Genomic DNA, 20,286 nt, shown 5'->3' on the forward strand with positions numbered 1-20,286 from the left:
AAGGCAAAAGGGGGTCCAACCCGTTACTAGCATGGGGTACCTAATAAAGTGGCCGGTGAGTGTATATATATATAAATATATGGGATAATGAAAAGCAAGGAGGTTTTACAGTGAATACAACACCGCCAGGGTGGTCAGGATCCCAACACTACGCGAGTACACATATATTTTATGAGTTTGGCTGTGGTGATGAGGGTTATTCTAAAGTGTTACCATTAAAAGCACCCTGAAAACAATGAGTGGATGGTTATCATAAAGTTGCAACAGATGACTACAATACCTTGTTAAATAAATACTTTGTATACCCTCTATAAACATTATCTGGATGGCTATTGTAAAGTTGTGACTGATGTTTTTCGTAGTTAGTTAGTGATTATTAAGTGCTTGGTGAAGCAATGGTAATTTTTTGCCCTTCATTAAATTATATTTGTAAATTCTCTCTCCACACACACACACACACACACACACACACGTTATAGCGAATACAACCCCGTTCAGGGTGATCAGGACCCTTACATGACTCTATGCGAGTAGCCGTATATTTTCTGAATTTGTGATGTTGGTTATTATAAAGTGTTAATAAGTAAAATATTTTAGCACAATGAGGAATCACTTTAAGAATATTATGGGTACAATTTTGTAATGTGACATTTCATTTTCTTCCTTTCCTATTGGGTGAAGCGCTCAGAGCTCAGGTGACATGGTGATTTATGGTGACAACTAACTTTAAGCCTGTTCCTGAGCAGTACATGATGAACTTAATTCATTTAGAGGATGCATCAAACAAGGAGAAAAGTGAAAGGATTCAACGTCAGAAAAATAATTACATATTACAGTCGCACAGAAAAATATGGAGATGGTACAAATACAGAGTGTGTATGTATACTATTGAGAGCAGTGTGTGTGTGAGACTGAGCGGATATTAATAAATAGCATCTGTTAGTTTTGCAGGGGACATCAGTAGTCTTAAGCAAATATTTATTTATTATTTACTCAAACTCAATCTGCCTAATATTCATATATACATGTGTGGCCTTATATCAACATCCAGGAGGACCTATTGAAGGAAGTGTATCATCACATTTTCCATGCTTTATGAGACAGAAGCTTCAGCATTCACAAACAGAAGTTCCCATGGGAACTCAAAGTGTGTCAACCATTCTATTTCTATGGTGTCAACCAATTTATCACTAAATAATGCATATGAAATACGTTCAGTATACTATGATGCCAGAGAAGTGTTCCTGTGGGGTTGGCACACTTAAAATGTCCAATTAATTTTAATTTTGGATGCAGTATAAGTTTAGCAGTGATACACGATGCATGTAATAAAATGTGGTGCTTTTGCTTACACCTGTATATCCACTCATGTAGTTCGTGTAGTGTGCTTTTTGTGGATACAGTTCACAGTTCAGCCATGCTGTTATTTTAGCATACTGTTGAGCCCAAGGGATCAGCTGCATCCCATTTAATGATAAGCTCTGAATTAAAAACAGAAATATGACTCTGCTTCTGTCTTCTATCACTGACAGAGTGCTGGGACTTCATCCTGCATTCAAGTCTAGTCTGAACCATACAAACAAATAAAGTGTACACAGAGTACACAGAGTAACACACTCCATTTAATGTGTTATCTACTATATGCCACCACAAGCTGTGTAATAAAAAAGTAAAGTCTTACAATGAATTGATTACCATGGTTACCAACAGGTCACAGAGAAGGCCTAGAGGTAAAAACTGCAACATCATCTGCCTCACTGAGACATGGCTCACACCTTCAATACCAGACCATGCAATTCCACCAGTGGATCACCTCCCAGTTCACGGCATTGATAGAATGAGTGAATGAGTCCGAAAAGTCGAGGGGAAGTGGAGTATGTCTCATGGTGAACAACTACTGGTGTGACAGCAGGAACGTCCATCATCTCACACATTCCTATTTGCCCATCCCAGAACTCCTGACGATCAAATGCAGCTCGTTTTACCTTTGTTGGGAGTTTAACCCAGTTACCATCAGAGCCGTTTATATCCCACCACAAGCAAACACTGACACTGCTCTGTCTAAACAACACAAGGCTCTTGTTAACCACCAGGCTGAACATTGGGACGTCATGGTAGACAGAGATTTTAACAGTGCCTACCTGAAGAGCGTCAGACCTGACCTTCGGCAGCACATCACATGCCCCACCAGATTCTCTGATAGTGGATTAAGCCGGGATTTCTCAGTTATCCTGGCTAAATTTTGCCTTGACTCGGTTTTGCAAAAGCAGTGGCACCTAAGTTACCATGGTGATTTATAATGTGCAGCTAGCCTGCTCCTGACCAGGCTAACAGACAGGATTTATTAATCCGGGGGCCTTTTCAAAAGTGGTTTAACCTTATTTTTATCAGCCTTCATTAAAAAACAACAGTTGCACATTGCTGTTCAGCTAGGCACTGTTATTATTTAAAATTGTGACCATTGTTTTTTACAATTATTCATGTGACATTCCATCATTGTTACTGTTATATTGCTGTATGAAAACTGCTGTTCACATATTGTTGTTAGAAGTTTGGCGAATATTTTACGGCAGTTGATATAATTAGTAAAGGCTAATGAAGTTGCAAATGTGTTTTAAATTGAGTCTGTTACTAAGGGAAATGTATATTGCTGTACATGTTTGTTTCTAAAGGACCAATGCACCTTAAACTATTTTTGTTTTTACAATTTTTTTTAAAACTTGAACTTGAACTTGTTTGCTCCTCTTCCATGTGCATTGTATTTAGCATTCTTAGCACACAATTTGTGTTGTCCAGTAAACTGGGACTATAATTTGGGAGAATTTTACAATGTTAAGAACATATCCTTATTGTACAATCCTCCCAAATTATTAGTTTACTGGACCAATAACTATATAGTGTTGTACATTCATGTGACAACAAAGAGAGGACATGAGCGTGGCAGATAATAGCGGACCGACTAAATAAGTCTAAAAATATACATTTACAAACTACTGCTCTTAACTGAAACCATTCAATAGTCACTTGTCATTTGCAAATATAAACAATTGTACAGTCTATCCGAATTACTTCAGCCTGGCTTGACCTAGCTGCTCCTCCTCAGCCTGGCTTGGCCTTCGTGAAACACACCAAGACGCTTTATCGGTCGTCCTGGATTTATAAATTCTGCTTTTGTGAAACAGCCCCCAGAGGAGAGAGAACCCTGGATCATTGTTACTCCCCTTTTAAGGACAGCTACAAAACAAAGTCTCTCTCTTGGGCCGGCAAATCTGACCATGCTGCCATTTTCCTCATGCCAAAATATAAACAACGGCTAAAGCAGGAAGCCCCAGTGCAAAGGGAGGTCACAGGCCGCCTTACAGGAAGCTCTGGACCGGACAGACAGGAATATGTTCAAGTGCAGCTCTGACGATATCAATGTTTACAATCTTTTTATTTTTTGAATTTATTTTTTTTGTTTTTATTGAGCCGCAACAAGGACACAATGAATTTCACTGCACATTGTGCTGTGTATGATTGTGTATGTGACACATAAAATGTGAATTAAATGTATTAACTGAATTGAATTGCATGCAGTGGATGTTAGTAGCTACGATTGTACTGTAGCTCCAGCAGTTCCAAAGGACAGTAGTGCCAAAATTCCTGATCCCACTCAAGTACATGAAGCACATTGCAGTTTAGTTTAAACCAAAAATAGCCAGACTAAGAACACAACTCTCCACAATGACTATCCTCTGGTCCCTGCAGTAAATCCCCACCAAAGTCCACCTGTGCCATTTAAGACTTGCCAAGGTAAATCATTGGCCCAGAGTGGCTAAAGGAAGGACAGACAAACTAATCGAACAATGGTTCTCACAAAGTGTGGCACGCCAGCTACAAAGCTTTATTGTCTCTACTTTATTACGTTTATCAGCTGTGCAGGGTGGCTATTATTCCCCTTAGCTCTGAGGTAATAATGGTACATATAGAGAGAGTAATACATGTAAACAGTGGTATCAGGAGTGCAATTTGGTCTACATTAAATATCAAAAGCTAGCTCTAGTGACACAGAAAGAAAATACTCGCCAATAACTCCATTGACCAAAGTGCAATTCCCTGCTGTGCTGCTTTTCACGTTGCCAGGGCAGTACATCAAACACAATTGGGCTCACACTTAGGAGACCATTAAACGTTAACGAGAGTGATGTGACAGGTATATAAAAGATATAGCATGAGCTTCTCACAATGAAGTCAACAACTACAACAACAGACTAAAGTTAGTGGCAACAAAGACCAAAGTATCTGGGAAAATAGCCATTCAAAATGATGAGAAAATGGGAAAACAAACAAAATAAAGACATTTTATGAGGAAAAGTAGGTAATCAAACAGCAAATACACAGAGAGAAAAAAATAGTGTAATGCTAATGTAAGAGCAAAGCTGAAAACTAAATTATTTCAGAGCTGTGAAGGTGAAAATAAGACGGACAATAACATCATTCACAATATTGTAGTGTGGACTTACCTGTCTGGCAAGCACAAGCAGAGTGATGAAGAAGATAAAGAGGGAGATAGAGCCCATAGTCTTCAGGTCTTTAAGAACTCCTGGTCTTGAAGGGAACAGAAAAAAGATGTGTTTGTGAATGGAGAACAAGAGAAGGTACGAAAAAAAAAGATAAAGACAGATAAGGAGATAAAGAGAAAAAGTGACAAAAGTAAAAGTGGGGGAGAAAAAAGTAAAAGACAGAGATGAGAGTAGGAGTATGTAATTAAAATCCAGATTACAATCAGTAGTCTCATGTGTCACATGGTTAGCAGACCGTTTTATTCCAAGCTGTCACTTGGTTAAGACTGTCACTTCTGCTTTGCTGTGGCAAGAGCTTGTTTACTATTGCAGCGGCGGAGTTTCCTTGCTGGGGTGCATTCACAAGGAATGTTTTCCTAAAGGCAATAAACAACGAGATAGTGTTCACCCTCTGCATTATAAATAAACTTTAAGCTCTCGTGTTTCCACCATCATAATCCTAAAAATAGGACACCTGTCCAGGGCTGAATTAGGCAACCAACCAAGCTACAGTTATTGGTGGTCCATATCCTGAGCATGCAAACATACAAACCTGGCTCCTGTGCATGATCAAACACACAGTTGCACAAACTCAAATCCCTAAACATACAGTATGAGTGATTATGAGAAGATGCACCTATTTTTATCAATTTAATCTATCACACACAGTTTATATACAGTTTATATTCATAGCAGTAAAGTCCGCATTTAAGCTCTGAATGTCTAATAACCATCAAACAGGACTGATGCATTCTAAATTCTGAAAGCACATTTTGCATATTAATAGACTTTTACTCTTATCTAGGGCAGAGCTCAGCAGACAACAGAGAAAATAGCCTGCAAGTTCTTCACTTGCCTGGTTCATTATCTAATCAATTCATCAATTCAGGAAGCATAATTTAATTCAGTTTCTGATGAAAATTCTTGTGACAGCATAGCAGCAGTATTCTTGTGTTGTGTATTTGTTATTTGTTCAAGCCCTCGAGGTTCTCATACAGTATGAACAAGCCAAACTCCTCAGAATCGGAGAACGGCATCAGGATTACACACACAGAAATTTAGTGTCTATCCCGGCAGAGATTCAGCCCTAGAGAGACCCCAGGGGAGTTTTCATCATTCCGCCAAAGAGGCTTTGGGGGGCAATGCAGGGAAAAGAAAACAGAAAGAGGGAGGAGCAGCATACAGGCTAGGCTAAGAGATAACCCACACAGACTGTCACAAGAGAGTCACTTCCTTGTCAACACTCGATCACTTGTCAATAAAATGGACAAAATAAGACTGAGGATTAGGTCTCACAACATAAACAGCTGTTTACAGGATTGCAGCGGATGCGAGGACATTAGCACCGGTGCATCCTAGATGAGCTTAAAGCTAACAGACGCTACTAGCACCGACTAGCACTGGTCACTGCTGTTGTCTAAAAAAAAAAAAAAACACACACGGAACAAAATGTTGCGTTTACTGGTAAACTGGTAGACCTCAAGACGGACGTATTACCAACTGCTATCTGTTGAGTTTTCCTCACACTACTCTGTCCTCTGGGACCATCTACATCTTAAAACTAAACTGCACAGGGTACAGTGAACTACTCTGACTGGCTCATGAGCAGACGGTAGTAGCGGTAGATTGGTTTTGCAAAAAACCCGGAGCGTTCTATGAAATGACGCTTAAAAAAAATATTCGCTCGATCACGCAATTGTGATCATGGGAAGTCAAAATCTTGATCGCGATTAAAATTTGATTAATTGTGCAGCCCTAGCGTCGTCCGCTTCCTCCTGTAGATGTTTTTACAATGCCTCAGTCGGTGCTGTACTTCCCTAAGCTCCTGTCTGTCCCATGACCTGAAAGCTGTCTTCTTCTCCTTCAGAAGGACTTTCAGGTCACTGGTGATCCACGGCTTATGGTTGGGAAAACAACGTCCAGTCCGGGAGGGCATGGTGGTGTTTTCACAGAACTTAATGCATTGTGTGATACACTCGACATAGGAGACAGCAAGACAAGATTGTGATCTGATTTGCCAAGGGGGGCAATGGCACTGTATGCATCCTTAACATTTGCATAAAGGAGGTCCAAAGTTTTATTTTCTCTTGTGGGGCAGTTAACATATTGTTTAAAGTACGGGAGGGATTTATCTAGAGAAGCATGATTCAAATCCCCAGAGATAGCAATGAAGGCGTTGGTCTGCTGCGTCTGGAGTCGTGAGACCGTGGTGTGAATGACGTCAGCAGCTGCCTCCGCATCAGCAGACGGTGGATTGTAGACAGCGATCATTACGGCGGACGTAAACTCCCTCGGTAGATAGTACGGACGGAACCCCACAGCCAGCAGTTCAATGTCCGGGCTACAGAAACGTTCTTTCACATTCACATGTCCCGGGTTGCACCACTTTTCACTCACATAAAGTGCAACCCCCCTCTTCATTCTTCTTACCGCTCCCTATAACGTTCCTGTCCGCCCAAACGGTCAAAAAGCCGGGTACCGCCACACCACAGTCTGGGATGTGCTAGTGCAGCCATGTCTCGGTAAAACACATTATGCTGCACTCGCGGAGCTCCCTCTGGGTTCTGATGAGCGCTGCTAGTTTGTCCGTCTCATTCCCCAGAGACCGTACATTCCCCATAATGATCGCTGGGACGGCAGGCTTGTGTTTTCTTCTTTTTTCTTTACACTTTATTCCCCCTCTGCAACCCCGGCGTCTCCTTCGTAGCTCCTTCGGGATTTCAGGTTTGGCCCCCGGCAGTTACAAAACACAACCAAAGTAAGAATAAAACTAAAAGAAAAGTTACGAAATTTACAGGCCCCATCCTTTACACAGCTGTACAACACTTAAAGACTAAAAATAAATAAAAATAAAGTGACTAAAAACACCCAAAACACGCATACAATCAGGAGCTGCTGCAACAGGCTGACGCACAACACAGCGCCATCTTGCCAAATGACGGCCAATGCGTGAGAGTTGGCAGCCCTGGTAGTGTGCAGCCTCTACTCAGGGCTTAAGATGCTGCCTACATTAATGCCTGGAATGACCTAAAGAAACATACCTCATACCAACCATGACAGCACAGTTGCTCTGACCCCAGTTATTAAGAAGTGTTTTAGGAAGATTATACTATCCCACATCAAGTGCATCATCCCCACGTGAGCACAAGACTACCACAGACTAACAACCCCACACTGTTATGCATTTCAAAAACTACAAAGCTATCTCACGCACATGCAATGTTTATTTAAGATGTGTAGAAATACAAGATGTAAAACTAGACATTGGAAGCTTTGGAGACGTTTATTGTTCTCAGTAACAGTATGAGGCATCTTATTAAGTCTAAGGTTTGCATGCTGATGATATGTATATCTAATGTCATGATACAGAACATGGTGAAAACTTGTTACAGAGCAACATGTAAAGGCATAATTTGGCCCTATATCTGAAAAGTTGATGTTTGCTTGAAATGTCTCAAATCTCTATTAAAAATGCCTCCTTTGGTGTGTGCAGTGTACTTTCTGTATGTTGTCATCTGGACCAATGTTTTGGACTTTTGTTAAAATTAAAAAAAAAATGTAATCACACAAAAATCTCTTATGAAAACAAGAACACACTATATTGTTTTGGTGTTTGAAACAATTTTACAAAAGTCTTGGGTTTGCAAAAGTAGCATAATTTATGAATAAAATAGTAAATAAATGTCTAAAGGATTAATAAGTTAATGTTACCATAGCAGAGTAAAATGAGTGCACTAAGAACTTAGTATTGCGCTGTAGCATATATGTCTTGGCAGACAGAGCGTTGTTTGCAGTGATTTGACGTGTAAGGACCACACCAGCAGCTACGCTGAAAAGCTGTTTAATGTCCTGTACCTAAGCAGATGATTAGCGATTTAATCTGTAAATTTGTGTTAGCAGTGCACTCTACCCCCACTGTAAGTTTGTTTGGTCGCTCCTTCAACAAGCTAAGTTGCAGGACAAGACGTGTGTTCATGTTTGTAAGTTAGATAAGATGGAGAATTTGGCAGGAAAGGTAATGGGAGCTGTTGTTAAAAGTTTGCGGCTGTTTTGTAGCTGGCTGCCGTCTCTGGCTCACTGAGACTGCCTGCTTTGCCTATGGCAGAACACTGACGTTACTGCTTTATCCAAGATTTGACAAATTAATACAAGACTAAGGACGCAATTGGGAAACCAAAAAATATAAATTTCTCTCTTTTGTATTTTGTTTTTTTCTCAAAGGAGAACACAGAATGAGTGATTACAAAGCATATATCCAGTGGCTTACAGTGCCAAAGTTGGTTTTATTTCAGTTAGCTTAATAGCCGGTTTGATCTGCATTGAGAGATGATCTTATGGAAAGTACCCCCTGTCTGTCTCTAGGTATGGTGAAGGGTATGTGATGAGATGGGGCTTTTTTAATTCCAAAGGCCAAGGGAACTTTTGCAGCATATAGTATCCTGGATCCATGAAATACTGGTCTTTTATAATAAAAATCTACTTGCTTCTATGGGAATTTAACATAGGGGTGTGTATAATTATGCCCCTTGTATTTTAAGGAAGAAAATGATTCATTCACAAAGAAAATTGGTGTCTTTAAAAGGTCAAAGATCAATTTCCAAAATGTTTTTTATTCCTACTTTTAATCTACTTTAGCATGGGTGTGTAAACTTTTGCAAGCCACTGTATGTATTCTGCAGCAGATTGTAAAATATGAAGGTTGTTAACTGTATATTTAGGGCCCGAGCACAAAAGTGCGACAAACCTATTCTTTTTTAAATAATTATTTTAGGGTCTTAGGATGCTTGAAAACTCACAACAAGTTGGTGCATACAGTATGTCAGACCTGACAAGTATTGCAACTTGCCAAATCACTGCAACTGTAAGTCAAATTTTCCAAATTTCAAAGGGTAGTCAGCCATCTTTGATATTGTGCGTTAAAAGGTGCAAAATGTAATACTGACAGCCATTGTTTAAAATGATAAGTGGAGTTTGACATTTGACCCAGGGGGGGGGCAAAAAATGAAAAAAAAGAAAGCTCATTGTAGCAGCTGAGACCTATCCTACTATTTGGGGAACACAGCACAAGCACATTTGGACACAAGAAACATGCTAAATAAACATGATTATTACAAAGCAGATTTTAAATTACATTGTAACAATTCACCCTTAAGAAATCCAATAGCAACACTGCTGTCTTATTGAATACACCTATTTGTCTTCAAAGCTCGTTTAAGTAAACACTTGTCAAGTAGAAAAGTATTTAGCCCTTTTAAAAGTGGGGAAAAAATGAACTAACTTGGATTTGAACTCGTACCTTTGTGGCAAAATATAAAAGTCACAGCAGCCTAACGCAGCGCACCATAACCCGTATCATGAGCTGTGAGCATGGCTTGATATCAACTCAAACGTCACACAGTCTCTTAAAATAGGGAAGCAGTCAGATCAACTTGTGACCATACTGCATGGAAATAACTCGCAAATTGCTCATGGTCTTTATTTTGTTTGATTTCCACAAAATGTACGTCTTGTATGTTTGTCCACGGTAAGCACATTCAAATCAACCTGAAACTCAAATGTCCATCTCTGAGAAAACAAATGCTAAATAAACATGATTTCTCGGGATTCGAACTTGTACCATTGTGGGAAAATATATAAGTCTCAGCTATCTCATACATCAAAATCTCAATCCCGAACAGCTGGCATCAACTCTTACTATTATAATGCTATATTTTTTTGTTAAATGACATGGTCTGTATTTTCAGTTCTCCAACATAATTCATGTATAGGGGAGATTATATTGGCTAAGTTGGGCCCCCATAAGCCTTTTACAGCTGATTTTAACAATTTGGCTCCTGGGAGGGAATTGGAACGTGACGTAAGTCTTGTATTGTGGGCTGCAATTCCAGGTAATATTGTCATGTCTTATGATGTATTTCTGATGTGTTTAATAATTTTACTTTAGGGCATTCATGTGGGGAAAAACATCAATATGTCAAGATGGAGGTGTCACGTCCCTGTCAACAGGATTTCACATCCTGTGGAGTGTTGATGTGCAAAGTAAGATTATGTACCTAGTTTGTTTAAAAAATTTGTAATAATAAACACAAACAAAATTAACCTGTATTTTCAGGTCGGAGAGCCAGCATTGACTTTGGTGTTGAAGTGGCAGGCATCAACATCCTGAGGGAAGAGAATGACAGGAGACTGATGGCTGATTCTGGTAAGCTTCAATTAATTGAATATCAACCTCTCTTAAACATTTGCCTACACCTAACTCATTGTGAAACTGGACTATCTTTTAATAGACAACCTCAACAAACTCTGCCACTGTTGCGGAGGAATGAACACTGGGGAAAGTGACACCTTATAGGTACTTGTGGACCATTGGATAGGAACGTTAGTTATTTTCATGGATGATGAAGCATATCTTTAGACAAAATCTAATTTATATATTTTCTTTCTATTTTGTTAGGTTGAATGCACATTATGCACCCAATGGTTTCATTGGCTTTGTGTAGGACATCCCAATGAGAATGAGGACTTTGAGTCCTGCATGCACATGCCCTTCATGAGTGTTCATGACCTGACACTTATAACACCCACCACTGCAACTTCTATGAATTAGTTGGCTGGTACCAACTAATTATGCTGGCCCTGCATTTTGTGGGAATCAAACAAATCAAGACAATTTCATTTTAGGAGACTCTGTGTGACATTTGAGTTGATATCAAGCCTTGCCCACCAGCTCATGATATGTCATGGTGCACTGGGTTATGCTTCTGAGACTTATACATTTTCCCACAAAGGTAGCCTACGAGTTTGAATCCAAGTAGTTATTTTATTTTGTTTTCTACTTTTAAAAGGGATAAATACATTTTCTACATGTGTTTACTTAAACAGGTTTTGAAGACGAATAGGTGTATTCAATAAAACCTATTATAGACATCAACAGGAAGAGCAACGTCTTACTGTTTTCCTTAACAGCAAGCCACATTCCAAACGCACCTGACAAGTTTCCTCAGACTAGACTCCAAAGACAAATCAGAGAGGTAACGTACACATTGTTTAAACATTTTAATGACAACTTAACAAAAAGGTATTCACGCGACAGCTACGTATTCTCTTCCCGTTTACAACAGCTGTCGTCACTACGACAACAACAGACGCATTTGGCTGACGGTCGCCAGTTAACATGGTCTCTCGTTGAACCGGAACACCAGACATTACTTCACAGCACAGCGGTGTAGCTAATGATAGATTCTGGCTATATTGACAATCATAAAAGCATGTGTTCAGGCGGAGCTCTTTACCCAACTGACAGACACACCTTTTTGGCTTAGAATTACGATAGGAACCACAAAAAATACCACTACCTTGCCGTCTGTTTCCACCCAACTGAAATACACACTTTATTGTCTTAGAACGATGGCAACGATTGCTAAGCACATTTAAAATTCAGTCCTCCCAATTTACATCCCCCCTCTATTGACTTAAAATAACTCACCGTTGTTGGCTACGGCCACTGAACGGGTTACACATTGGAAACAGCAGTGGCCTGCTTACCTGGTCCTCCAGTAACGTTAGCAGTTAACCGGGTTAACATGGCAGATCCAGTCGGTATCACTTTACTGTGTCTCAATTGTTTTTGCAAGTAACCAACTCGGATATTCTAGCTACATAATTCAATGTAAGTACACAAATGTTGAAATGACATAAAATGCCCATCCCTAGTAGCTGTAATAAATTAGCCCAAAGCCACATTTTGAGAAGCCAGTTCACGTGGTTCGTGCACCTGATAAGGATGCCCCCAGGTGCATCCATTTAGAGCTATTCTTGACTCAACTAACAGAAAGAAGACCTTGATGTAGATGGTCTTTCTCACATTTATTATAATGGTTTTCCATTTACTCAGAAACCCACAGAATTAAGAGCAGATGTCACAACAAAACTTAATGTTCTCTTCTCAGGCTACTTCAACACTCTTCTTCCTGCCTTGACTCTCTTTATCCTTCTTTGACGCTCTCTAAAACAGTATCTGTTTGTCACTCTGCACCTACCTGTCCAAGCTTTCAGTTTTGTACAGAAATCTGCTATATTCATCCAGAAGAGGGGCATGCGTCTGTAGAATAATGACGTTGTAAACCACCACAGCTGTCAACATGATAATCATCTTCAGCTCGTAATTTATCCTCAGGAACACAGAGCAAGAGATGAGGCCCAGAATGCAACTATAAATTAAATACTAGACAGACAGAACAAAAGACAGATATACAGACGGGTTAATTTATTCAAATTATCAAAAGATAATAATGAATTTATAGAGAATCATGATAGAAATAATCTGCACTTACAGGAAGGTAGAAATTGTTTTTTCCTGTGAAGGTGATTGTTTGTCCATTGGGGTAAAACAATGTTTCATTGGATGAATTGTACACAGGAACAGGAGGTAACAAATTGTCTTCCAAAAAGAACTAGGAAAAGAACACAAGGGAAAAAACACAACAGAAATTAAGATTGTGACACATCTTTGGACAGTGGGAAAAATATCTTTCTATTTAAATCCACCCCAGGAAGAAAAACCCACACAATTCACATGCAAATTACACACTTTCCCTGTCTGCTTGCCTTGCATGTCATGTGCAAAGACAAACTAGTCTACATTGTATTTGAAAATAGAGTTGTGTTAGATAAGAGGCCAATAGTGACAACCATTCAATAATGCCCTTTAAAGTGAACCTGCAGGATAAGATGAGGATTAGCTACCCCACTGAGCGAAGCCAAATTCATTTGGCTCATCCGCCCTGAGCAACTGGCCCACGTAAGGCGCAAAACAAGATCATGATCTCTGGAATCGATTTGTGTGAAGGTCTAAACCAGGGTCCTGGAACCATGCTATATCACAGAACTTCCCTACAAGCCTCAGGCTGCCATCACACCTTCAGAGTTTTTTTTTTTTAAATCTAAAGCTCTATCAGGTAAATCTAAAAATTGATGGAAAGTAAAATAATAAAATAGTTATGTATATTATTTCCTTATCACTACATGCAAATGGTGTCGGCACTAAAGAATGTGGCGGTTTAAGATAAATGATATACTGATTTGCAAAAGAAAACAATACAAAGAAAATAATTTTCTGTAGTTTGTTATGTGGTTAAATATCCAGTTAGTTTGAAGCATAATAAACAAAAGAAATGGAAAACATAGAAATAAATAATACACTAAAATGCTTGTGTATCCACAGCCCCTCCCCGGGATGACTGAGACATATATACCACTGTGTCCCCGCACTGTATTTCCGTTGCAAGAAATTAATCTTTGAAGATTTTTTTATATTAAGTACACTTAGTAAGATTGCAGCAATAATAAGTTGTTTTTCCTTTATTCATTTTTCATTAAAAATGAAATTTGGTTCCTATTTGTTTACATCACTTGTGGCCAATTCATTTATTTTATTTTTGGGACATGTTATCTTCTATTCTATTCTAATTACCCTGCAGTTACTCATAAGGTTGTCATCGGAAGGTTTGTGATTAGGCCTGCATGTTTAATCGTTATAAAATCGCAATCTCTGACCCTGATCACAATTTAATTACCAGTACTTTCTTCTGTGAGTTTTAAATATAGACTGCACACAATAGGTTTTAAGGCTTTCCCAAGCGCTGCAATGCTCCCCTTCTCTTCACTGAAGTCTCTATATTTACAGACTTGTGCTGATGCGCAATGTGCTATGGGTGCCAAAAAATATCTATGTTTGGTACTTTTTTTAAAGATTATTTGTTGGGCAGTGTTAGGACTTTATTGACAGAACAGCTATAGAAATGAAAGGGGAGAGTGAGGGGGAATGACATGCCGCAAAGGGCCCCAGGTCGGAGTCAAACCCGGGTCAACTGCATTAAGAAATAAACCTCTATATATGGGCACCCTACCTACCAACTGAGCAATCCAGGCACCCTGTCAATTTGTTTTTCCATGGTTCATGTGTGCTGACTTGACATCTGGGAACAACTGACCAAGTCAATTGATGGTTCTCATAACATTCTAGCCAAAGGACTACAATTTCCCGTCTGGCTAACACTGAGACATCTACAGAAATGTTAATGCACTTTCCTTGTAAATAAATAATTGAAATAAAAATGAAATGCAATACACATTACATTTCGTGAGAAAAACAATCTGTGTTTTATATTTTATATTTTTCCCCGTATTGTGCAGGCCTAGTTGTGATGCTCCGTTTCAGGTGAAGCCTAATTGGTGTTGCCTCTCACTTATCGCAGTACTTGCATTTAAAAGCTTACCATGTTAAAGACTGCCATTATGAGTATTAGAGCTGTGGTTGTCATAGTGAGAGTGATGCAGGGCCATGGCTTGTTGGCAATAATGACTGATGACCTCAGGAGCCACATCAAGGAAGTGGAGGCGCTTTTACTGCAGTGCTGCAGGGACATGGACACACAACAGGACACCAATACATGAATGTATTAGTCAAAGTACAAAAGAAAAATTTAAATATATAAATAACGCATATATGCATACGAGCAGACATAATTATAATTTCTGTTGAGTAAGGACAAGTACTGTAAAATAAATAAAATCTACAAAAAGTTCACAAACTGACATTCCTATTACTGATTAACTCCCAATTGCCTCAGCAATGCCAATGAACAAGTTCAAGTGAGAGCCTATAAACTCAACGGTGCATGTTGCAATATATTTTAAACTACATGAAAAAACATGCACAATGACCACTTCAAGTGATTCAATCTTATATAAAAACATCTAACCAAACAGTATGTATAGTTTCCAACAAACCATTCAGTGTAATGATAATTTTCTAACTTTGCTTTTCTGCTTTGCTAATCAAACCATTATAATTGAAGAAAAGTTTATCACCAGACAAGTTACACACTATATACCTTCTTTTTTAGCATTCCTACAAAATTAAATCTTCCCGTGCTTCAGCAAATGCTGGCTGGCCTGTTACACTCACTTACTTTTCCTCTTTGCAGTGTTGACTTCAGCTAAATGTATTTTATTGCAAAACAATGACATTAAAAGGCCAAATCATGTGCTGAGCAATATCTGTGCATTGCTGAGGCTGAGTGGATGTGACCTGAATAGCTCTGGGATGTATATTATAATACAATAAAGTAAAGACGGCTCATTGTATTTTGTAACAGCACAATTACTAGAAATGTAGAGCCAGTTGGTCACATTTTGTTTTGAAAACAAGGCATTTGCATGCAATGTTCACCACTAGTCCAGCAGTTTAAATAATAATGACCTTAATAAAACATGAATAAGGAATTAGAATAAGCCAAAGTAAGATAATCTGCTATGGTTGGTTTAGCACTCAATGATTTTAATGGAAAAACTCAGGATTTGAGTCACACGGAATTTGTCAAATGTTAACTAAAATATTGTTACAGGGATAGCTAACTTGCCTTCAAATGCTACATTTTACATTAAGGAATCATTTCGTTGTTGATCTCTGTGACAAAAGGAACTAAATGTGCTCTTAAAATTGAAAGACAATCTTTACCACTTTTGGGGAAAATACATGCATACTGATAATCAAGTCTAATGCTCAAATTTACAAAGGATCCATTAATTCAGTTTCAAAAATACTGCAAAAGGTCACTACAAAAACAATGTTAGAAGCAAATGAATTTACTCACCAGGAAGTGTCCAATAAAACATATAAAGAGAATCACGGAAAGGATAAGAAAAGCCATTCCAAAGGATATCCCCAAGACAGTTGTCCTAAAAAAAATACAATACATCATTTGTTCAAGATCACCAACTTTAATTTACTGAATGTTTAATGTACTTGTGTAAATTGTCATTAACACTACCCTTAGCTCAAAATGACTTATCAAGGCATGGAAACATTACCAAGTGTAACTGCATAAGAATACTGTTTTCCACACTAGCACAGAGTACAACATTGGGTCAACAGTTATTTTACTTCTGTAATACTTTGAAATAAAGCACACATACTTTGGAAGGACGAGAATCTGCACAATAAAAATGCAGAAAAAGATCAAACAGGCGCAGGTGACATAGTACTTGAAGGCCGGCAAGTGTGTTGCTCTGTACTGAAAGGATAAAAAGAAAGTCAAGTTTCAACAAAATGGCTTTTAAAACTGATATCAGGGCTACTTCAAAGGTGCCTCAAGTGTGCACTCAGACTCAAAACATCTCCCAGGAATTTAAAAGATTTAAGGGTAAGCTTAATGTAGGAACAAGCAGTAACAATATGTTCTGTAAGTCTATTTAAAAACTTGTCCAATACATCCACTGAGGGGTTAATAATGCCAATTTACTTGTGCTACCTCTTACCTCCTTCTCCAAGGATTTGTTGTGAAAGAATAATGATATTCTTTGGATGTCCTCTGACTTGAGCCACTGTCTGGAAGCATAAAGAGATAAGATAACACATACTTATACCACCACATGAAAGGGAGAAAACAGGCAGTGTTAAAAGTAAATTATATGTGTTTTTACAAAAATTCAAGATAAACATTTTTGTATTTGTTTAGAATGTTCAACAGGTGGCAGATATTCAGTACAATAAATTAAGCTACAGTTTATGCCATAATTAGCTTTAATGTTCCATGTTTAATCAGTTACAAATTTTTCATGTATTTTTGCACAACAATATTAAATTCATCAATATTTGTGTTTGTTTTGTTTTAAATGACCATACTTTTGCGAGTTTATCCCATCAAAGGTCCTGATCATCCTCTCGTTAAGTTCCTCCTCAAACCGTTTCTTCTGAGACTTTGTTCTTTAATGGGTAAAAAGAAGAAAAAAATACCAAATATCTTTTAAGGTCACATAATATTAATCACACAAACATCAAAGCCTCTAGCAGAAGTATAGTTTTAATAAACTTCTTGTCGTCTGTCGCTGTACTGTTAAGAATAAGGATAAAGAAAAAGAAATCTGTTCCAGAGCTGTAAAACGAGCAGCTTGCCTTTCTGATCTCCTCTTGAAGTGATACTGCCCCATGGGTACATCCTAGAGACCGAACAAGAGGATAGAAATGGGTTACATGTTACAGCTGAACCTCCCCATCGCCTAAATTACAACATACACTGTGTGTACCAATAATTACACACAGCAGTGTTGATCTTCCCATTCTCATTAGTCATGCTGTCTCTGTGGTGCAGGTTGGCAAATGGCTTGGCTGCTCCCCAGGACTCCAGGTAGCGGGTCATCCTGACAGAGGCCCTCATCTTTGCCCCGTCTACAGTGTGTCTGGGACGGTAATGATGCTGTGGGCTGCGACGCTCCACCTGGACAAACGGGAAAATAGTGTCATTTAATTGCATTTTATTTAATGTCCAGTATAAATTTCAACGGATGTGATATAGTACTAAGGTACCTTTGGGTTGATGACCAGATAAGTAATGACTCCATGTTCTTTTAGGTAGGGGTCTCTTTCTTGACCATCCCCATCTTCCACCTTATAGGCATCATTCAGATGCTCCAGTGTCTCTGAGGTAATGTGGACTCGCCTAGCAAGACACAGTTGTATTAATGGCGTTCAATTAATATTAAGAACGGTTCTTGGTATTCTTTTGGTACAGTATCTTTCGGCAAAGACCCAACCATAACAAACCAGAAACAATTGATGCAGAAAAAGTGTGATAAGGGTATCACAAATGGTTTCTGAAAATTGCACCACAATACTAAAAAAACTGCATTGGCTAAATCACAGAATCGTCTTCAAAATCCTGCTAAAAGTCCATACAACACTTAATGGCTTAGCTTCGCAGTACATCTGCCTTGCCAACAGATCACAACCCCATCAGGCCGGTCAGGTCATCAAGCAGATGCCTTCAGTAACTGTGGTCCTGCACTCTGGAACAAGCTGCTTGATTTTCTGCGGTCCATCACAACTTTGTCGACATTCAAAAGTAAACTCTAAACTTTATTATTCTCTCAGGCTTTTGTTATGTGTATGTGTGTGTGTGTCTGTTTCTTAGATTGTATCCTTACTTTTGGTGTTTATGCTTATATTTTTTTATCTTTTGTCATTCAATGTAAAGCCCTTTAAGTTTTTGAAAGTGTGATGAAAGGTGCTTTATAAAAAAAATTGCCATTGTCATTGTGCAAATAGTAACAAGTGCTTCTGTTTTACTTCCAGTTCACTTACCCTGGTACACCACCTGCTTCCATATGATTGGCCAGTGTGACATCATGTGACCAAACATCATATTGCCATTTCTGAAGTCCAATCACACCACACAGGACATTCCCAGAGTGCACGCCGACACGCATGTTGATGTCAACCCCAGTGGCATCTCGCACTTTCCTGCCATGTACCAAAAACCAAGTCTTACTAATGTGGAGTAACCAAAAAATCATCAGCTATATGCCTTGTTAGAAAAGAGGAAATTCCTCTCTATGACCTTTATGGTATTTCTTTCGTTTCTTAATTAAACTATATTTTTTAAGGTATATAGGTATAAGGTATATTTTTTTTCTCTCTCTTTAAATTCTGTCGCAGCCCCCTGCACTTTGTCTCAGAGTGATGCCTAAAGGTGATATAGGACCTCACACTTATCAAACATTTGAGGCAGTTAAATTGACAATAAAAAGAACATACATACTACATCTACGCTATTACTTAGCAAGTACTTCATCATCATTACAGATAAGAATGTTTCCTACATATAGTTAAAAAAGCACTGTGCTTTAAAGCATCTCCGAACAATCTTTGAAAAGCAGGTACTCAAACATAGTATCAAAAAAGTGTAATAAGACTCTTCAGGGCACAGCTGAGTCAACAGACATAAGAATTAGCATGAGGCAATTTCTTTGCATTTCATTTCTGTATTCAAGTGGTTGATTGATTGTATGATGAATGAGACACTGCTGTGGATGTTTCTTTATCATTTAGTTCCATCCATTTCATTCTGGTCAGATATTTTAATTTCACTGATGCCAAAGTTGTACCCAACATTAGTACTGCAGAGTTGGGGAATGTTTGTATGATTTAAGATATACTGTACAGTGAAAGAAAGAAACAAGCATTCAAAAAATGGGATGTTCTTTAGCAGCACTGTTATATTACTGACACTTACTTGATTGCCTCACACATGTCCAGACCCATTTTCACACAGTTCTTAGCATGGTTTGGCAGAGACTCCGGCAGGCCGGACACACAGTAGTAACAGTCGCCGAGGATTTTGATCCGCATACATTCATTTTCCTGCATATAAAAAGGTGGAAACAAAGGCTGGGATAAAGGTCCCGTTGACATTACAGAAAGCTCTGTAATTGAATCACATATAAAGCTTATGAGGGAAAGTCCACCCTCAGATGTTTTACAGATGCCTTAAAACAGAAGCTACACTGTGTTATTTTTATCAATGTTAATATGAGGGGAAAAATTGAAATATTGGACTATATTTTGTATGATCAGTTTGTCCATGTATGACTGAACAGAGACTGAAGGAAGATTGATTTTGACAGGCTGCTATTAAAACGTGATACAGTCTGTTTACCAGTAATAGTTAAGATGGAAAAATGCAGGGGGGGGGGAAATGTTTTTTGTTCAGATAGTTGCAGTACACATTGTATTGTATCTATGCAAATATTTCAGTTTGAAGTCAATTCAGTTATGTTTGACCAGGTATTTTCAGGAATAAGACAAATTCATCATAAAGAAATTAAAAGAGACTACGAATTAAAAAGATACATCACCAAAATGGTGATGTATCTTGCATGGTGGTATATTTACATTTAAGGTGGA

At 38.5% G+C, this 20,286-nt stretch overlaps 1 protein-coding gene across 2 annotated transcripts in view; it reads right to left on the minus strand.

Annotated features, from left to right (window-relative positions):
- adcy2a (adenylate cyclase 2a) overlaps positions 1-20,286 on the minus strand; it is a 71,702-nt gene that overhangs the window by 8,146 nt on the left and 43,270 nt on the right. Inside the window, exons 7-19 of one of the 2 annotated variants that reach the window (XM_034874427.1) lie at positions 19,616-19,743; positions 18,685-18,843; positions 17,911-18,043; positions 17,645-17,821; positions 17,500-17,543; positions 17,230-17,310; positions 16,863-16,932; positions 16,521-16,618; positions 16,199-16,283; positions 14,819-14,956; positions 12,875-12,994; positions 12,581-12,765; positions 4,503-4,587 (exon numbers count right to left, since the gene is read on the minus strand). In XM_034874427.1, the coding sequence (XP_034730318.1) occupies positions 4,503-4,587; positions 12,581-12,765; positions 12,875-12,994; positions 14,819-14,956; positions 16,199-16,283; positions 16,521-16,618; positions 16,863-16,932; positions 17,230-17,310; positions 17,500-17,543; positions 17,645-17,821; positions 17,911-18,043; positions 18,685-18,843; positions 19,616-19,743 (1,503 nt within the window). The remainder of the gene's footprint in view (positions 1-4,502; positions 4,588-12,580; positions 12,766-12,874; positions 12,995-14,818; positions 14,957-16,198; positions 16,284-16,520; positions 16,619-16,862; positions 16,933-17,229; positions 17,311-17,499; positions 17,544-17,644; positions 17,822-17,910; positions 18,044-18,684; positions 18,844-19,615; positions 19,744-20,286) is intronic. The other variant, XM_034874428.1, reaches the window with a different exon arrangement.

Source organism: Etheostoma cragini, chromosome 6, assembly GCF_013103735.1.
Source record: "Etheostoma cragini isolate CJK2018 chromosome 6, CSU_Ecrag_1.0, whole genome shotgun sequence".
Classification (NCBI taxonomy): domain Eukaryota; kingdom Metazoa; phylum Chordata; class Actinopteri; order Perciformes; family Percidae; genus Etheostoma; species Etheostoma cragini.